The sequence below is a fragment of the Apteryx rowi genome, unplaced genomic scaffold, assembly GCF_003343035.1.
Source record: "Apteryx rowi isolate R43461 unplaced genomic scaffold, aptRow1 scaffold_66, whole genome shotgun sequence".
NCBI classification, from domain to species: domain Eukaryota; kingdom Metazoa; phylum Chordata; class Aves; order Apterygiformes; family Apterygidae; genus Apteryx; species Apteryx rowi.
The window spans coordinates 1,287,011-1,307,572 of record NW_020450938.1 but is presented as its reverse complement, the minus strand read 5'-3'; the positions used below and the strand labels follow the sequence as shown (position 1 = coordinate 1,307,572).

The window sequence follows — 20,562 nt, the reverse complement described above, 5'->3', positions numbered from 1 at the left end:
TGTAAAGAAAGAAGTATTATCCAGTTGAGAGAAGGGGGGTTGTGAGCAGTTAGGTCTTCAGGAACTGGTTCTCAGCTGTGGGTAGGATAGCACAAAATTTATCTTTGCCATGTCTCTTACCAGCATGGAAGAAGTTATTATATGGCTTTGTGAAACTTCAGAGAACCTTGGATGAAAAATGGTTTTATAATACGAACATTCTCAGCTTTTAAGGCAAACTGGCTTTGATGAATTTTTGCTAAATGTAGTCTTTGCAGTTCAGACCATCAGCTGCATTGAGGGTTTTATCAGAGGAAAAATTGAGTAAATATGTCAGATGCTTAAGGACTGACACAGAGGAAAAAGGCCCTTTAGTCACAGAATACCTAGTATAAACCTGACTGTAAGCAGTGGTACAGTCTCAGTACTTCTGCATGTGCTCAAACCTAAACATGTGTTTAGTATGTACTTTGCTGACTGAGAACCTCATTCTTTGTCTGACAAATGTAAGGGCGAATGTCTGTCCTAAATTGTGATATATAAGAGTACCTGAAACAGTTTTTTTTTTTTCATGAACATGTTAAACATTCCGTATGAAAAAGTCTGATTTTTTTCTGTAAGTGTTTAGAACTACCCTGTAAAATTTAGTCTCATCACTCTAGGATGATACTGTACATAGACTATTCAAATTCTGTATTAAGTCATGAGAATTTTTTATTACAGACATCAGAAAAATCAGAGAACACTTAAAGTCATTTCTGGAGACACCTATCAGTTTCCCCCCTGTTACAACTGATGGAATATTTTTATCAGGATTGCTACCCCTCTCATCCCCCACTACTGAACAAGGCTTTTCCCATGAACTTTGAAAATGTGAGCTTGTTTTTTTTCCTGTAGCGGTTTTCAAATAGTTTTAGGCTTTTTAAGCAGTTTCCCATGACAGTAAATAACATGTATTAACTTTTAAAACTGAAATTATGATGCTGGGTAGGTGAGTAGGGTTGAAAGTTTCTTTTATGCAACTATGCCTTTTTTCCATTCTTTGACATGACAACAAGCTTTAGTCCTAGCTAGGTTAGTGGGAGATTTTTTACAGGATCAACAGAATTTTTCAGAGTACAGAAACTTTGAATGTGGATTGAACATCTCAGTTCCTGATGGACATCTCTTCATCTCCCACTTTAGCATCTTCAGATCTCAAGTCTACCAATCTGCTAGCTGATGGCATCTTGTTCAAAGAAAGCAGTACTTATAACAGGAGTGTCTAGTGGGGGAAACACAAGTTTCTCCTTTCCCATGGACAGTCAAGAGAGCAATGACTAGTTTCCCACAGCTGCCCATTTCACAGTTTTGCTGATGATGTGAGGTGAATTGGAACAAGTAGCAATTTAGTTCATATGGGGTCATTTGAACTTTCTGTAAGCGTTTAAGCTCTTTCTATGAATGTTTGGTGAGATTTAGGCAACTTGTAAGGAGGAAGCTGAACAGCATATGCAAGGTCTGTGACTGAATTATGGATATTTGTGGCATTCCCATTGTGGCTACTGGGAATGTTTCTTTTGAGCAACAAAGCCTTCATCTCCCATGGAGATGTCCCTCTTAGAGTTAGCTGAGAGGAACTCCTACTGGCTTTGACTAAAGTTTGCCATGAAAGGGTTCAGCAAGCATTGAAGGATAATGCACTCAAAATATCTTTTTTTCTTCTGTCTTCTTTCTTAAATAAAAATAAAAATACTTGTTCCCTTTCTCAGTTCATTTTTAATTGCATGTAACAGGCCCGTAATTGAGGCACTGGAGACTAATATTGTGAATCCATTAAGTAAGTGGGTTAGTAATAATATTTGGCATCCTGTCTTTGTGATCAATAGAAAACCAAGTTAACATGTACAGTCCTGACAGTGTATCTCTGCCCTAACCTAGAGTTCTTGAAGCATCCCAGATGAGGTGTTTGGATTTTTTGGCCATACCATTCTTGGCTTCTCTACCAGTACTTCACTAAAAGAAGACATCTGTAATGGCTGGATATTTGATATAAATTGTTATCACTGTAAAAGTGTAACTGCCCACTTGCACTACATTTCCCTACTTCACTGTCATCATATAGCAGCAACCTGGATTTGCAGTACCCGTTGAACTAGCAGTAAAAATACCTACTCTGGCTGGTGCTCAGAATATGTATTCAGGCTTTGCAGAGGTGGCCCCAACTGGGCCTTGTTGCTTCACAAACACACCAGTGATAGCCATCACACACAATAGTAGTATTGTTATTCTATAACTCAGTAGATCCCCTTTCTSTTTTGGAAACCCTAGATAGCTCATGTTTAGCTTAACTCATTTATGGTGTCTTAAAGAGCCTGACTGTTTAAAAATGCCATTCTTTTATGGGCTATCATAGACATAACAAAAGGTACTATCTTCATTCTCAGGATTCACATAAAGAACCAAAGCACATCAAAATATGAGTGGAATTTCCCATAAAGAGGTATTTTGCTATTTGCTATTTGCTTTCCTTGAAAGAGAGACGCATCCAGCATTTCCATTTCATTAAAAATGGGGCTTATAGCAGTAGTGAGAAGTTTCACTCATTTGAATTATTGGTAGAATGAATTAATGACTGAATGAAGCACATGCTACAGGTAGTAATTAAGGTTCCTTTCTCTCCTTGGATAAGCATACTGGTGTGATATTCCCTTTGTGGAGATGAAGGAGCACACCACAGGTCAGTAGTTGTCTTAGGACTTGAATTTTGGGCTCATATATTAGCTGTGGTCCCATAATGCAGGAACCTAAGCATTCTTTGGGGAAATGCTACTGTTGTCTCTTAGCTAAAGAACTGGGTTATAAATGCTGGAAGTGGTGTCTAAGTGTACACCTAATACTGTATTCCTACAGAGGCTGCCCACAAGCTTAGGTTTGTCTGTGAGCAGAGTGTGAGCCAGTAGCTGTGAGCTTGACGTGTGCTTGCAGTGCCCAAGTGCGTCCCTTAGGTTAGCATGTTAGCAGGAACATTTGCTTGGCCAGTACATCGCCTGCCTGGAAGGCAGCCTTGGGGGCTGCTTTTGGAAGGCAGAACGTGCTCCTAAGATGTTTGATTTGGAGAGAGAAAGACATAGTGAGTAGGCTTAGTTCTGTTCCTAACTGAATTGAGTGAAAGTGGGACTGGATCAAGGTATCAGTCTATAAAATGAAGCTGGCATCTTGCATTTCACCTGATGTACTGCAAGCTTGCACAGCCTGTAGTTTGAAAACAGAACAGTTTTCACTTGTCCTCTTCACCTCTCCCTTTTCTTTTTTTCTCATATTTTCTGAGGAAACAGGAAAAAAAGAGGGATGCAGGTTTTTTAAATTCTTTGGGGAAAAAATGAAAATTAAGAAGASGACATACTGAGAAGTGGTATCAGAATAATTTTGAAAACAGGCCTTTTCCTGGGAAAAAATGATTATGGGGCAGATTTTACTTTTAAAAAATTTTTAGCTACGATCTGTCTCCTCCTCTTGCAGACATACTTTTCTCACTGTGAACACTGAAGTTTCAGCTGTAGGTTGATTCTGCATGTTTCTAGAGTGTAGTGTTGGCACACATGATAAAAATCTTGTCAAACTCCAACCTCCTTATGTTTTGTTTCTGAGCCTTCCTTAATTGACTGTTTTGTATCAAGCTATTGTTGGAAGGAGCGTTAATTTAAGAAATAAAATATTCAACATCTTGATGAACAAAATGTATCTAACAGAACATAATTGATGTCAGGCCTGACAGCAGGATAAGTTGACCTCTGATTATGCTTGCTTGTAGGTACTAAATAGGGGTGCATAACATTTTAAGTATGCTTGGAGTGTTTGTATGTGGTAGTTATATATGTAGTAGTTTTATATAGCAGTTTATATATGTCCACTAATAGATGAAAAACAGATCAGTAACACTGAAATATTGTCCAAAATTTGTGTGTACGTGTCTGGATTTATCGCTTTTAAAAATTATCCATTTTTCTTAATATTTCTCCAAGCAGAATTTGCCTAAGCCAGACAAAATGTGGAGGAACAAGGAGTGTAAGAGCATTCTTAGGCATGAAAAAAGTACCTTTTTAGTGTCAAATATGCTACCAGTCACTACTGCAATTGTGTGAAAAGTCATCTTTTTAATTTTGTGGAGTTTTTCTTTTCATTTCTGTCCATGTAGTGTCAATTTAAGTTTCTGGTTTAATATAAAATGAAAATCTAAAAGCAAATGAAGTAGAAACTGCTAGTGCTAAAGCAATAATACTGCGCTGAAGACTTGGAACCACAAATAGTTGTAAGTCTCCTCAAATTTTCAGTGCAAGAATTACAAATTGTCCCATATTGACTTATTCAAACTGTTTATCAACTCTGTTCCATTCAGAAAGCGTAGTCTCATCTTTGGTATGTAAGAAAATCAAAAAACGAAGGGTGATTTCTGTAGCTTTAGTTTTTCTTGCAAATATTTGATTCAGTTCTAGTCACATTGTATCTCTCCAAATGTGACTGTTAGCAAATCAAGAGAAATATTATTGTGCCAAGAAGGATTCCAGCACAGCATTCCTTATTTTATCTTAAAGCTTAGCTATCTAAATTGCTGGGCAGTTGCAAAACATAAAAAAACACACTGCCTGCCACTGTTGGATGCCAATAGAGAAGAGTTTAGGCTAAGAGTGCTCTGCTTTTTTGTCTGAATCCAGAATGCAGCAATAAAAATAAACAATGAAAGCATCAGCCAGCCCTTGTCAGAAAGCAGAAAGTCTTTATTTTATGGCTGTGTTAAGCTTAATGTCTGTGCTGACATCCTTTCCAGCCCAACAGGCTAGTGATCTACATCTCTGAAAATGAAACTTTGAGCATATATAACTTGTTATGTGTTTCCTGTTAACTACACACTACAACTATATGTGCTTCGTTGGTCCGGACGTGATCAGCTCTTTGGAATATGTATTGACCTAGGTCAAATACAGAAAATTTCCATTTTGTGAGTAGTTTATGCCATATAAACCAAACAAAGTCTTGTGCTCTGAATAAAACATTTCTGTGCTAAATGAACTACAAATTAAGGCCATTTGACTTTTATCATATCATTACCAGTTAGCAGAAGGATGTAAGATGGAGAAAGAAGCACAGAAGTGGGAAAAAAATCTGATTTGTTGTTAGACCAATCAGTAAAGTGCTCAGATAGATAGCTAACTTTAAACAGCTTAATGATGCACTGTATACTTCTAAATTTAAGGGCAAATAAGTGTATATGGGTGTTTTGAGGCATAATGGAGGGACAGTAAGGGAAACCTACAGAGAAACAATGAGAGGTATTTAGATTAGTCTATACTAGGTCTGTTTGTTCAAATCTGTACAACTTAGAAAAACTTTCTGTTTAGCATACGAACAGCTAAGCATCTGTGGAAAGCCCTCAAGGGAATGTTTTCTTCAAATGATTAAGTTTGACCACTTTATAAGTGGTTTTAAAAAAGTGATAAATGTTTCTGATCTGTTCAGCAGGATATTCCATCTATAATAAAATAACTAAATAAACAATTAAGAGAATTTTATGCATAAATACATAACAACCCCATGTCATACAGAGTAATCTATTTGAAAGCAAGTGAAGGCTGCTCAGTGCATTGGGATTGGGAAAGGTACTTCTGTTCTTACTGAAATTATATAGCAAACCAGAAAATATTGGATGGACTAAATCAAAATCTTTGCAGTAGATTTATCTATTTTTCTGGCAAGCTGTTTACTTTTCCATGAGAGAATCTGGGTTACATCTCCCTGTGGAGCTCCAAAGTTGCTGTAAATTCGATTTTATTAAATGTCACTTTAGAGGTGGTGTTTACACCCTTGATGTGTTTGTGTCATTGTTTTAAAGATAAACTTCTACTTCACAGTAATAAACTTCTCTCTGTATGATATGTTATTCAAGGATTAGCCAATAGAATTAAAGTTGATGGGTTTTTTTTTCTTCCAAAGCTCGGTATTTTAGGTGCTGTACTGTTGGAAACAGAACATAAAATAGACAAGTTCCAAGTCATTTCAACACTGTTAGTGAGGCTAATTCTGTTTTAAGAACTTCCTTGTATACTACAATTTCCTGTTAACTTTAGCACCATTCTAGGAAGTCCTGTGCTTCTGAATCTGGTTCTAGATTCTGTAGATATGTACCTGCATCACTTCACTTAATAGGTGAAAGTCTTTGCTGTTCCATTTAGAAGCTTAGCACAGCCATAAATGACATTAAATTTTATCTGTGCCAGATACTGGACTCCAGTCCAGCTGCTAAGTCGTAGTAGTACAAACATCGTACAGGCCAGTGTGCTAAAAAGCATAGAGCCTGGTACTGCCCCAGTTTGACAGCTAATACTGTCCAGGTGAGCTAATTTAGCATAAATTCATGTGTCTTCATGCTCAGCTTCTGTGCTATGAGAACTCTTTCCCAGCAAGCTTCTGGAATGTAAGAGCGCATTTACCTGGAATAGAGAGATTAGAATCTTACTCAGCCACTGAAGTAAAAATTACAGTTTGGTATACATATCTGCAAAATTAGTTTTTTCCATTGTCTGAATGTAGGCAAATAAGGCCTCATTTCAGCTTCCTATAGGTCCTAGAACCAAACAGTCTTCACCATGTCGTACACCAAATTGCTGTTGGAGCCTGCTGGATTGCTTCCCTATTAATACTTCAACTAGGGGAGAAATAAAGTCTAGTGGGAATTCCAGTCAGAAACCAGTACAAATTCAAGTCCCTGATTTTTTCATTAGATTGTTCCAAAATTTTAAACAAAACCAGATTCAAAAAGAAAAAAGAAATAAAGCTTTTATTTTAGAGCTCAATACATTGTAATGAGGCTGACTTATTCCAATGATGCACAGCATTGCACGGTGCTTTTCCTCTTCTGAAGCCTTGCAGACTTGGAATCTGCCCTGATCTTGGGTTGTGTGTCACCAATGTGATGCCATTCATTTCAAAAGAGCTATGACTCCTTTGGCCAGGTGCTATGATGATGAAAATCAAAGCTGTGAGCTGATTCAGTAAGCACAGAGTTGTCAGGTAAGTCCCACCATCTTTTACTCTTGGTCTTCRTTTCAAGATAGATCAGGGGCCATCCTGATCTGAATCATCCCTGTTGTAGCTAACAAGGAAAAATGAATCCATGTGTGAGAGACTGAACTGGAATCCCCTTAGATGTCAATACTCCTATGAGCTTCCTGTTGGCAAGCCATTTAAGCCTAGACTCATCCTACTAATCTGGAGTTCATGTGTGAGTCATCTTCATTAGTTATGCATGTGTGAGGTGTGTAGTGGGGTCCTTAGGCAAGAACTCTCCACTGCTGAGTGCACTTAGCACAGTTGCAGCAGCATTTGGCTTCACTGAGTGATTGTAAGCAATGGACATGTGAAAGATTGGTTTCTCTACAAGTTTGGGCCTTATGCTCGACTGACTTTTGTTTGTTAGGAGCTGCAAGGTCTTCCTACATATGTGGCATGTTTAATATCTGTCTCTTGTGTGAATACTTCTATGTGAGCTCATGTTTCAGACTTTCTTGCAGTCAGGGCAAAAAATAAGTTTCTTCTCCTTTTTCAGCTGTTATTTTCAATAAGGTCTAGAACATAATTCTCTTGAATTCTTCCTTTCCTCTGGAAAATTTGGTTGAAATCAGGCAGACTCAAAAGATACTGTGACTGGAACACACAGGCAGACACTCAGATGGTGTAATCTTACAAATTTATCATCAGAAATATGATAACTCCTTTTGACTTCAGTGATGTGTTTGGAATGACTTTAGCTCTTCTATATTAGTAATCTAATGTTCATTAGTATTCCAAGGAAGAATATTTTTATATGCCTTATTTTTGTCTTGACAGCCCTGTTACATTTCTTCTATCAGGTTTGGATTGCATCTCTGTGTCATACTTCTTCCCCTATGGCAATACCTTGGTGAAATAAAAAATCAGAACTAGGAATAACATTTTGACTATTCACAGTTTCAGATGCTTAACTTGAAAAGAGAACTTCCTCCTGAGATTTTTTTTTTTTTGATATAATGAAGGACATTAATGCCCAACAGCTTTAAAATGTTTCCATGGTTATGCAAAACAAGGCTTCAGATCTGAATTTCATATTTCACTAAATTTGGCCATTGTTATTTTTAAAGACTATTAGATCATCTACAAATAGGATGCCTTTAGAACACCAAGCTGTTTAGAAACAAAGTGGTGGACAGTTTGGAGAACTTCTCTTTCTCTCTGGTGGGCTTTTATGATAATTCAAATATTGGAGATAATTTATAACCCTGCTAGTACTGTAGCAGAGACCTTATGTGATGGAATTTATACCACTTTTCCTTTTAGACTTTTAAAGCACATGTCATTCTAGAAAAATGAGGACAGAGGTCCAACAAAGAAGTGATTTATTTTCAGTTAAAATACTAGCTACATTAAAACCACATGTTATTAAGTATTGTATATCCAAACCATGCTCAGAATAAYGCAAATGACACCAAAGATTGGTTAAAATATTTCTTGTTTTCTTCCCAAACTTTGGCAGTGCATATACTAACAGATTCTACCTGAGCTACACAGTACATTAATTATAATTTTTCCTTGATAAAAACCTAATAGTTATTAAAGTACCAGCGTACAAATTATTTCAGCCTTATTATCTTTCTCATATATCTGGATGGTTGAACTTTTCTGTCCAGTTTAGGTGGCACTGCGTCTCTGTGAATATCCTTCCTGAAACAGCATAATATGATTGAGTTTAAGTCTAAAACTTAGATTTTCCACGTAAAACATCTTGTACTTCAGACATTTTACCAAAATGAACTGTCTAATAACACTCATAATGTTCCTGTGATATAAGTAAAATCTCACTTTACAGAAGAGTAAAGTAATGAACAGAAGTAATGCATACAGGTCCAAGACCAGAAGGGAAATCACTGTGAAGATTAGAATTAAGGGGGCACCATTTTATGTTCAGGGCACAGATACTGAGGACTGGTTTCTGTCCTCAATATGCTGCACTTTCCACACCAGATTGTCTAGGACTTCAAGGGAATTTTTTGTGCTAATTTTGCTAGGTAAGTTGTCCAAAGCTTGGTGGAGCTGACCAGTGATGAATTCATCCTGTACTACAGACAGGTTTTTGCAGATGCATAGAACTTCCATGTTGCCCCTGTGCATATATGGCTAAATGGTATTGGCACAGAGAGGGTGCTTGGGAGACCAGGAACTTAACTGGCTCGCGCTTATATGACAGAGTAGCTCTTGGGGACTGTTAGATGCTGAAGAAATGTCAAGATGCACTGGTATCAAATGGGGAAATGAGAGTGCTGTTGCCTTACTGTTCTGATTCTGTTCAATGTACAACTTGCATAGGCTAGAAAATCTGTTCCTGTGCTAAGAATTTACAGTCACTAACCACCACAATGTCCCTGTCTCATAGGTAAACAGTGGACAGTTTTAATCCTAGAATGCTAACAGCCATTTACTGTCAAACAATCTTTAAACAAAACACAGATCAGAAGCAGTAATTTTTTCTGCTTGTACACTTGAGATTATTCTAATTCAGATGTTACAGTCACATCTTGAAATCATTAATGCTACCTTAAGCTTGCCTGGTATTCTCATTTGTCTTGAAATTGCTTAGCTCAAGCAGATCCTGAAATACTGATTCTGCATCAGCAACTTGCTAAAATCTGTAATTACCTTAAACAAAAAAATTACAACAGGTTGTTTTGTGTCTTTTCTCAGTCTTTGGCTACCTAATCAAAGTGTAATATATTAGACAATGGAAACTCTACTGAATTAAAACTATTCAGTTTGCTACCTTTTCTTGGATAGAGACCAGTACCAAGTAATATGTAAGACGGTGCAAGGAACCACACAGTGGACAAAAAAGGTCCATGTGGTAGGCTTGACTTAAGTCTAACTCATAAACTGTACCACACATTGTTAGCATAATATGAATTAAATATGGAAAAAAATATATTATTGAACTGCCCACTCCCCCAACAAGTCCTGTGTTGTGCAGCAAATTTAATTTAATTTTTTTACCAGCCTGGTAGTGGCACCCATAGTCACAACTGAGATCATTGCCTAACTGAAGTAAACAGTGTGCAAACTCAGAGTAGGAAGTACAAGGCAGCTATGTTCCTGCTGTCTGCTTTGCCTTTCATGAAAAACTAGAAAACTGGTCTTACTGCTACTATCACCAGCGCTGAGAAAATATTGGCAGTTATTACTATATCAAATCAGCAGGATCAGCTCCATTTCTTCTACCCTTTTTGGCAACAGCAAGAGCAGCAAGGCTGTGTCTCAAGGCTCTCCCTCCATCTTGTTTCCCAGTTCTACCCTCTGTGCTTCACTTTTTCTGACCTCCTGCCTTTGATATGGTAAAATTTCAGTTTTGTTTATGCTTCTTGGCAGCGTGAGCACACTTGGGCAAACCAAAAGAATTTATAGGTTAAATAGGCAGCCAAAAGGTAAGAAGAAGAACGTAGGTATACTAGTGACTGTCATATGATACTCAGTGGGAAATGCTACTGTCAGGAAGGTGAATTAGTATGATATTGACCAAAAGCCTGAAAAGCAATTATGATACAATTATTGTCTTTCATTGGTTTTGTTTCCAAAAAATAATCCAAGTAACTGTACATTATCACTGATTATCATTTCCATTCTCTTTATTTTGGTTTCAGAGCCTTCTTCCTTTTTTCTCTTTAGGTTATCACCTAGGTTATCACCTACCTTTACATTGCATCATGAAACTAACTTGTCTTCTCCCTTTTTCTAGATGTTTCCAGATGTGTGGCTGAGAGGAAATACACCCAGGAACAAGCTCGCAAGGAATTTCAACAAGTGTTTATCCCGGAATGCAATGACGATGGCACATACAGTCAGGTTGAAAATTTTTGATTTGGTATTTTGCATGTCTGAAAGGTTAGAATTTGTGTGTGTTTGCAGAAAATGAAGAAAAATGTAACATAATGAAATGTAATTTCAAAATGGAACATAATTTATGCTAACACTGAGGTTAAAAAATGGAAGGAAAATTTATGTTTTGTGGCAACTGTCCTTGTTTTTTTTTCAGAGTTGGCCAGCAAAAGAGCCAAACATTACCATTGGCAATTAATGTGATACACTCCCTATTCTTCTAGGCTGAGACAGCTGAGTCATTCTTGTATCCCCCTGAATACTCATCAGATGGTAAAATGTTTGGAATTTCTGATCTGCTCCTGATCTGAACCAGAAATCTTGTGACAAGAGTCCGTATCTTAGTGCTAAAGCATGAATCATACAGGAATCTTCCCTATTCTCAGCTGATTTTCTGCACAAGCATACGGCCTGAGACTAATTTATGTAGGTTAGATCATAGAATTCAGAAGGGATGCAGTTAAAAGCTTATTCTTTGATGTATATTCTAATAATGATTGCTTTCTGCTACCTCTGTACTGCATTTAAATCACAGAGTTGTGCAGAAGACAGTCCTTCTCAGTTTAAGTGTGGTGAAGGAAGTGATATTGGCCCTCAGGAAATAAAATGCAATTGATTTCTAAGAGGAATTCCAAGAGTTTCCTTTCGGACAGCTTGGGATATGAATAATGCTGGCAGAAGCACTGTGTTCTGCTCTTTCAGTGGGTGGAACAATATGTTCTCTATGTGGAAAAAAACTCAAGATTGCTTACTTCAGGAGCAGTTTATGTGTCCCCTGAGGACCTTCACTGTGAGGTTTTCATAACACCTGCACCTCACTCTTCTGAAATAGGGCATAAGCAACAACATATTTCAATAGTTTTCTCTTCCACTGTAAACTGAAGGACCTACCACACTGTGCTTGAAAGAAGCTCTTTATGCTAAGGAATTATATATTGGACTGAAATTAAGGTCCTTTATAGTTTATCATTCTAGACTTCGCCAATACAGTTTGTTGGACTAGCCATTTGTACGTGTGTCATGAATGCTTTGGGATAATAGACTTATGTCTCATAGACTGCACATGGTTTGTATCATTTCTGACAGGTTCAGTGCCATAGTTACACTGGATACTGCTGGTGTGTCACTCCTAATGGTCGTCCTATCAGTGGTACTGCTGTGGCCCACAAAACTCCCCGGTGCCCAGGTAAGATTTGTTTGGCTGGCCAGGTTATAACATTGTGTCAAGAATAACAGTCAGGTTCGTCTGTGGCATCTGATTAGACTTAAGGGAAAAATTCTTCACCAGGAGCATGGTTCAGCACAGGAACAGGTGCCAACAAAGACTGTGGACTCTCCATCGTTGGGGATTTCCAAAAGCTGACTGGATGAGGCCCCGACCAAGTTGGTCTAGCTTTGAAGTTAGCCCTGCTTGAGTTCTTCAGAGGTCACTTCCAACCTAAATCTTTCTGTGATTCTATGATCCATCTACTTTATTTGTACTATAATCTAGCGATTGAGGGGGTGTTCTTCTGCTGTGGTTGTTTGTATGATATATATATGTTGATATATGAAACCATATAACTGCTTTGCTGATGTAGTTCTTTCTTTATGTTGTAACTCTCTGGCTGGTAAACTCACTGCAAAAATTCCAGAGGATTTTGCCTTTTAGATATTTTAAGTACTTAGATTATAGAAAAAATCGCAACCCCAACAAAAATATGGAGTGTGAATGTCCTGATTTGTGATGTAGCCTAGTGAAACAGCTCGTACAGCAAATCTGATAAATGGCCAAATCCAGAGGAGAAATAAAAATGAAATGAAGCACTAAGAACGTAATGGAATCATTGTCTGTAGAAATTAATTGTCAAATCAAACTCATTGCTGTGTGCACTGCCCTTTATCTTTCATCAGGACAATTAACAGGCTCACTGTTTTTAAGGAATTTGCTTCTGACCTTATTTCATTGACACTGATAATATATAAAATAAATCCTCAGTGTATGAGCAGTTGCCAGAATTACTGTTCACCTTGCTTTAGGCTGACAGAATTGCACCCCTTCAACAGAAACAGCTCTAAAAATACTTGTGCTCTGTCTATTATGTTTCTGCTTTCCCTTTCAGAGAGTGGAAGGAATAACTAGTAACAAATAAGTTCACCTTGTAACATAAATTAAGCTGAAAAAAGGTGTCTTTGCAAAGTCAGAGGTGGATTGCCGTTGAGAGAGTTCATCTGGCATGATCTACTTCAATTGTTCAAGTACCATATTGATGTTTTTAATAAATAGATGAAGGAAGGAAGGACTAGAGAAAAAAATCTCAACAAAGACTATGAAAAGTTAATTCCATCTTTGAAGTCTGTCTAGTTTAAATGATTTTCAGAGCCTTCCATGCATTTTGCCTGTGGGTAAACTTTAGCTAAAAAGAATAATCTTCAGTCTAATCCATTTGATGCAGTCTAAAATGGGATATATGTTGAAGAGTTACTGTGGCATGGCAGTGAATTGTGAAAAGTCATATAAAATGTTCACAAGGCTTAAAATTCAGAAACACATGCATTAATTTTAATGTAATTACTGTTTATAACTGGGTCATGGCTTCAGAAGACACAGATGGTTAGGATAGCGTTTATGTGCTTCAACGTACTCTTAAACAGAGGTGTTTCTGCACATTCACAACCATGGCTTCTTTGAAAGTGTGCCTTCATTGCTTTCTCTGCAATACCAATTTGTGTCATAAAGCCATGTAGCTTCCTCAGTTTCACCTACATCAATGAAGAAAAGATTATGTATATGCTGAAATTTCAACAAGTAATTGTTTGGCAACTGTGTCACAATCTGTGACTTTTTTTGAGTCAAAATTTTGCTGAATTGGTTACTGTACATTCACTTGATTTTGTGTATTTAGTATCAAGGAGAAGCTGCAGTGTAGTTTCAGGTTGATTAATAGATTCACTGAAGAACTATTCTACCTTTACAGGTACCAAGCCCTGATTTTCCTCAAGGGTATATTCATGGGCCTAGCAGATAACCTGCCAGATTGCTTCGGTATTTTTATGGAGGCATGGGAAGGGAAGTTAGTTTTGCAGAAATGCCAAGGAGAAGGGGATGCTAGCATTCTATTTTAATTTGATAGTTCAGGGATAAAAAGACTGCTTTTGAGTCCAAGCAGGTATGCAGAACCTGATTCTACTGCATGGAAGGCCAAGGATAGTTCTCTAGTTGTCATTAGATCGTTTGGTACTGGCTCTGCAGAATTCTTTCTCTGCTTGTATTGGTGCTCTTGTGTTTACTGCTCACCACTTCTCCTTTGTCCCTTAGGAAAGAATTCCAGCTACAGCAGAATTCAGAAATTAACTTGAAGCGCTAGGGGATTTTGCGGTTGTAGTGGGTAAGGGCTCAGTCTTGAAGAGGTGTGGAGAAACCTTTTCATTCAGCAGAGAGGACAGCTACAGGTTTTCTTAGAAAGTTACAAAGCATAATAAGGCAAAACTTCGTGCTTACACTTCCTACTGAAAGCCTGAAGCAGAATTGCACATCTCTCCCATTTCCCACTATATGCTCAGAATTGCCATCCGTTTAGTATAAAAAACTTTTTTTCTTTTTTTCCCCCCAGCAGGACTGTTGATGTTTTCCAGAACACCACTGATTCACCTTTATACTTTTTCTTTAGCACCACTATGCACAGAAATTTCAATGAAAATATTAGTAGGTATACTGATGTTGAATAGATGTGCTCCTGTCTTAACTAGCAATTGTGGGATCCTATTATTTCCCAGATTATTGTCCCTAGTCAGTCTAATACATTTTTTGTGGTTGCTAGCCTGTTTGCAGGCATTGTCTTGCTATTTCTTGATATTGCAAGCAGATCTCTTGTAGTAATGGCATCCTGACAGCTGCATTTTTATGTAGCCTTCACTTGCTTCTGTTTATTCTGCAGGAATGGTGTTATAGTTATTTCAAAGAGGTTTATGCATATGTAACAGACTTGTTTTCTCCCAGGACCACTTTTGCCACCTTTTCCCTTTAGAGTAGAACCCATGCAGACCATCAAGATGACAGGTAGAGTCAGCTGTGAACATCCTTTTGGAATGATTTTCTCATAGGAAATATGGTACCATAGAATGTGTGAAAAATTCTCTTCTAAGTAAAAATTTACAGTGTTTCCAATTACAGTTCTGCAGTAACTTCAGATAAGGTTTAAATACTTATCTAATCAACTGTGCTCTTCCTAAATTATGGGATAATTTCTTGCCTTTCATTTTCTCCCAGTGGAACCTCCTTTGGCTTGGGTGAATATCTGGAAATAGGAGAGAAGAGCATGACAGTCTGAAAGAACTTGGATTTTAATAAAGGGAATATGGAGCAGAATTTAGAATGGGCAGTTAGGAGTTTGGTTTCCTGGTTCTTTTCCCTATACATGCTTCATATTTTCTGTGTGATTTGGATAGGTCAAATAACTTTACCTAAATGTTAAATTCCTTATCTGCATGACATGATTCTTCCTAAAGCTATCTCAGATCATGTGATAGAAAATATATTTTTTATGTATCTGCAATATCTGTATGAGCAATTAAGTGCTCACTGTGCTGTTTTGGTTACTCTTATTAAAACTGTCTTTTTTGCTAGAGACAAAAGATGTGGAAGGATGGAGGTTCTAAAGCAGCATTAAAAATGCAGGACTCTTTTCAGTGGATTCATGTAAAACCTTCCATTTAATTACTACATCCTTACCTGAAAAAGCTCCTCATCCATCCTTTCCAGTCCTTCCCACACCAACACTCGGTACTGCTAAAACACACATGATAAATCTCAAAATGCCATTCCACTCCGTGGATATAACCTCCACTGTTCCAGGAGCAGTGGTGAGAAGGAGAGTAAATCAAACACATTCCCATGACAGCATTAAAAAGAAAGCTCCTTAAAAATGATTAATGTCCCCCAATCCTTTCACTAAAGAACGCCATACGTAAAATAGACATTTTTACAACTCTCCATCTCTGTTAACAGCACTGCAGGGAACTGCAGAAATTCCAATCCCGGAGTTCTGGGAAATGGGTCAGAAATTGAGAAGCAGGTGTTAAATTTTCACAGGAAAATAAAGTGTTCTCCTTTGTAGGAGTAGGATTTGTCTGCCATTTTAACTCTTCTGGGCTTCTGCCTTAGCATGCCAATGAGGTTGCAGAGGGATAGCAACAAGTTTTATTGTTCTTTGAAGTTGGTTTGCTACCTCACATTTAAGATGCCATCATCATCTCTAAAGGCAAAAATGCTAGTAACCTTAAAAATTCAGAACTCTTTGCACCTGTATAATATTATCATCAGATAATAAAATGAAAATGATCATATTTGGGAAAGCAATGATGTTTTTTGAGTTTACATTATATTGCTTTTGTTAACTGAGAAAAATTTCCATCCTGGAATTATCTGGTTCTTCTGTCCCCATACATAGTACTTTCCCTAAACACTCGTACACACACGTGCAAAATATAGAACATGGGCAGTTTACGTTCCTGTTTCTTGTTCTCTGCATTCAATGATTACTTATTAAGTATTCCTTAGCAGGAGATCAAAAGTTGTTATCTAAAACAGATAATAGTAAGCATTCCCTTTCTCCTTTAAAGCCCAGTAATATATGATCAGAACTATAGAAAATATATATGTTAAAATCATAAACCACAAAAATCACACCACATTCCCTGAAAGATTTTCTATGCCTCAGAAATTGTTTGACTGAAACTGGGCTGAATTGTGGGTTTGGTAATAAACTAAGGCATGAATATTTCTACCATTAAAAAAAAAAATCCTCAGAATCATTAATGGATGGATAGCTAAGCAAATGGAGGAGATAAGTATGTATGAACTAGAATTATTCTTGTTAAAATAATGCTGCTGAATCTAACATCCCTCCTTGCTCTCTCCGCTAACATCAATATGTTTATGTGGTGTGATTTGGTTGCTTATAGTGCATTAAAAACTTGAAAGTTGATTTGTATTGCCTAACTTTTAGAAAAGTTAAACACTGCGATTTCTGCTTGTTGCCTGGCTGAAAATTTGAGCACTTCTGTCGTGAGTATTGAAGATATAATTTCCTAAATACTTTTGTTTGCAGCATCCTATCACCATTTAAGCTAGAAGTACTTCTAACTCAAATATATTCAGAAAATGGTAAAAAAAAACAATGTAAGTTCACTAACATTCTCCCCAGCTCAGAGTGAATACAAAAACAAATTTTCTGCCAATATTTATTCACATAAATTTAAAATCCCAAGTGAAAGTATGTTAAGGGCAGTGATTTCACTTTTTAGGAAGTTCTGTGAATATTTTCTTTAGCTTCCCAAGGATGTTTACAAAAATTAAGGTCAGCCTAGGGATCCTAATTTCCCAACCTTCATGTAATTTCATAGTGAAATTAGTTTCACTATGCTGTGGTTAGCCTTTGTGCATGCCAACCTGTCCCTACACCCATCAATTTTCCTTCAAAATTTAGGTAAAAGAAAGCAAAGCATAGAAAAAAGTTCAGTTTTCCTGATTGTACATCAGTATCGCGAAGTCATCATTTCTCACCATTTCTCATACATATGGAGTAATCTGAAGGCCTCTTGATGTTAATGAAGTCTGGAAAGGCTTTTCCACTTTTCGTCTAGGATGTGGAATAACTGTTTAAATTTCACAGATGCTTTAAATTGCTTAGGTATGAACTCAATTATCAGTTCCATTCATAATGCTAGTTCTGAGTGTGTGTAGAGAACAGACAGAGAGCACAGGTCTCGCTTAAACTAAGGCTTCACTTTTTCACTCTTTGTAGTGCAAGGGGACTATCAGTGGCTGTTCATAAAAAACCATCCCCATGTCAGGACCTCTTTTGTACTGACAAATTGATGTAAATCAGTTTAGTGTTGTTGTGAGTCAGACCTAAAACGTCTGGATTTGTAAGAGAATTTATAATTATACTCCTCTGCATCAAAATTAAATTGAGAAACTATATAGTTAATTGCAGCTGGATGAAATCTGAGAAAAGATTTGGATCACTTGTCTATAGTGCAATTAGAAAAACCTGTAATTTCATACACACTGCTTCCTATACCTGGAAGATCTTATTTGAATTCAGGATGAGCTTCTTATCAAATTCAAGCCAGTCCCCTAAAACCTCAGGTCTTCTGGCTTCAACTAGCATGAATACAAGAATCTGCCTCCTCTTCAGGTTGAACAACAGGGCTTAGTGTTCTAGTCTGTTTATAGCAAGCTATCACAAACAGCTTTGGATATACTTCTTATGATGATAATGCCTTTTTCTTTTCCTGTCTGAATTAATACTGATGCAACTGTTACTAAGTATATTGAATTTCTGGTGATTCAAACATGATGCAAGAAAAATACACTGCCACAAAAGAGGAAACAATTCCAAAGTAGAATATTTTTGATATGAATGTTTAAAAACTGCACTAAAAGCCGAATCCTTCAGAAGATAATGCCAGCTTGGCTTCATGGTCATGTATTCTTTTATGGAGGCTTTCAAATATGCATGCCAGATTTGTTATGTTAGCTGTTTTCTCTCTGGCAGACTTTCTTGTCTAAATTTCATGCTGAAGTAACCATCAATTCAGCATGGTAAATAAGGCTTTGATGTAGTGAGTTCTCTTATTTAAATACTTACTTTAGAACAACAGCAAGGGTTTCTTTTTGTTTGTTTAATTCCTAGTGAATTTAGTTCTCCCAAAGGGAAATAAATTAAGGTAATTAAGGCAACCAAATCATTTCACACCATACTGAACAGCTGTCAGATGGAAATGTTTTTTCATTACTCCAGGTGTATGCAAGAAAAATTGTTGTGGTAAGAATTTATAGACATTATGCTTTTTAATTTTTGATCATGTATTTGGCTATTCAGGGAGAAAAGTACCACATTTAAAGTTTTTTTTAATGCATCAGAGACAGATATGTCAATAAGAAGTGGCTAGGAGTTAGAATCATACAAATGGTTGTAAAAATGTGCATAGGTGATGAGGCAGTATTTACCCTGAGGCATATTACCCTGAGGCATATTATCCTGAAGGGAGCTATCTGTTGTAAAACCTGTGGATTCTCCATTTCTTGATTATTTCAAATCAAGACTGGATACTGTGTTGGACTGAAGTCCAGGTTGGAAGAATAAGCTGTTAAAACCTATCTCCTGCAAACTTCATAACTCCTTTTCCCACTACTTCTGTCTCCTAAGGACTACAGCTCTGTGGACCTCTCCTGCAACCATCTCTGGCTCAGACTCTTAAGGCCCTGTCCCTGTCTCCTCCAACACACAGGCAGAATCCGTAATTGCCTGGCATCACAGTCCTAGAAAACATGCTCTTTTCAAGTTAGTAGGCATAATGCGAGAACATGTGCTACGTAATAGCCTATGAGAATAAAAGAGGTCAGAAGAAAACCTCTTTTGCCCCTTCCAACCCTAGCATTTGTGTACAGCTATGCAGCTGTCTAGCTCAGCTCCCAGTGCTTTTCCGTAATCACAGTATTACAAAACTACAGTCCCAGATTCACAGTCTGCTAGAAACTCTAGCATGGACTTTCCATACATGTGTAGGAGAGTTACTGTTAGCATTCATTCTTGCCAGAGTGAAAAGTCTCCTCAAAGAGGATGGATGTTTTGGCATATCCTAAAGACATTCAAACTTTTGATTCACTGAATATCCTCTGGAAGTTAATTCCCTAACTGACCCAGGACTGGGCAAGAGACTCAGGAAACCCTAAAGGGCGCTTGAGGTGGGTGGGCAAGACTGTGTGTGTAGGAAAGGATCTGTCCTGCACAAGAAGCTGCAAGTGAGTAGGATTTCGCACAGTGCCAGGACTATGCATGTGATTGTAGGATGTGGCATCTGCCTGTCTGTTTGGAAGGGACAGTATGACTGTGCAGCACATGAGCATGTTCTTGCACTTGTATTTATGTAGTGTTTAATGTCATCTCTTTCTCTGGTTAATAAATTTATCAATAGTCAATAATTTGATGGTGCACAAACGCAGATATCAAGCCAAGCTAAAGTCTATGGCTTGCAAAAGAAGAATTGTCTGATATTTATTTCTGTAATAAGCAAAGAGGAATCATTAAAACAGAACTGTGGTAGAAAACACATTAATAATGAAAATAGTATTTTTCTAGTTAATTCCTTTTTCCAATTGCAGGTTCTGTAAGTGAGAAGTTGCCACAACGAGAAGGTGCAGGAAAAACAGGTAAATATCTTAGAATGCCTTTAAATAGAAACTAAAATAGCTGTGGGATATGGACCTTCATTTCCCATAGATTTAAAATATCAATGTATATATATCATGTATATTATATTATATGTATATATACATGCACACATGCTATCGTTTTATGTGTACATTGAAGGTATTAGTAATCTTCGGGATATAAATGTGTATACATGTATGTGTGTATTTGTGTATATATGCATGCACATTATATTTTTCTAGTCTCGGCCCTACAGACTTTACTATTCTGAGCTGATGGGAAAATAATTTTTCTTCCCATAGCTATTCTCTGAACTCTTCTCCCATACTATTTTCTTGCTCTGGATGACAGATTATTCTGTCTGTTTAATAAAGCCAGCATTCTGGAGTCCCAAGATCCCAGGAACTGGAGTCATCACTTTTTATTCACAGCAACCAGTGCTTGAGTTGTC

General features: G+C 37.3%; 1 protein-coding gene across 1 annotated transcript in view; it reads left to right on the top strand.

Annotated features, from left to right (window-relative positions):
* Positions 1-20,562, top strand: part of SMOC2 (SPARC related modular calcium binding 2) — a 151,536-nt gene that overhangs the window by 51,739 nt on the left and 79,235 nt on the right. Inside the window, exons 3-5 of the mRNA XM_026085090.1 lie at positions 10,772-10,878; positions 11,998-12,097; positions 20,063-20,110. Coding sequence (XP_025940875.1) covers positions 10,772-10,878; positions 11,998-12,097; positions 20,063-20,110 — 255 coding nt within the window. The remainder of the gene's footprint in view (positions 1-10,771; positions 10,879-11,997; positions 12,098-20,062; positions 20,111-20,562) is intronic.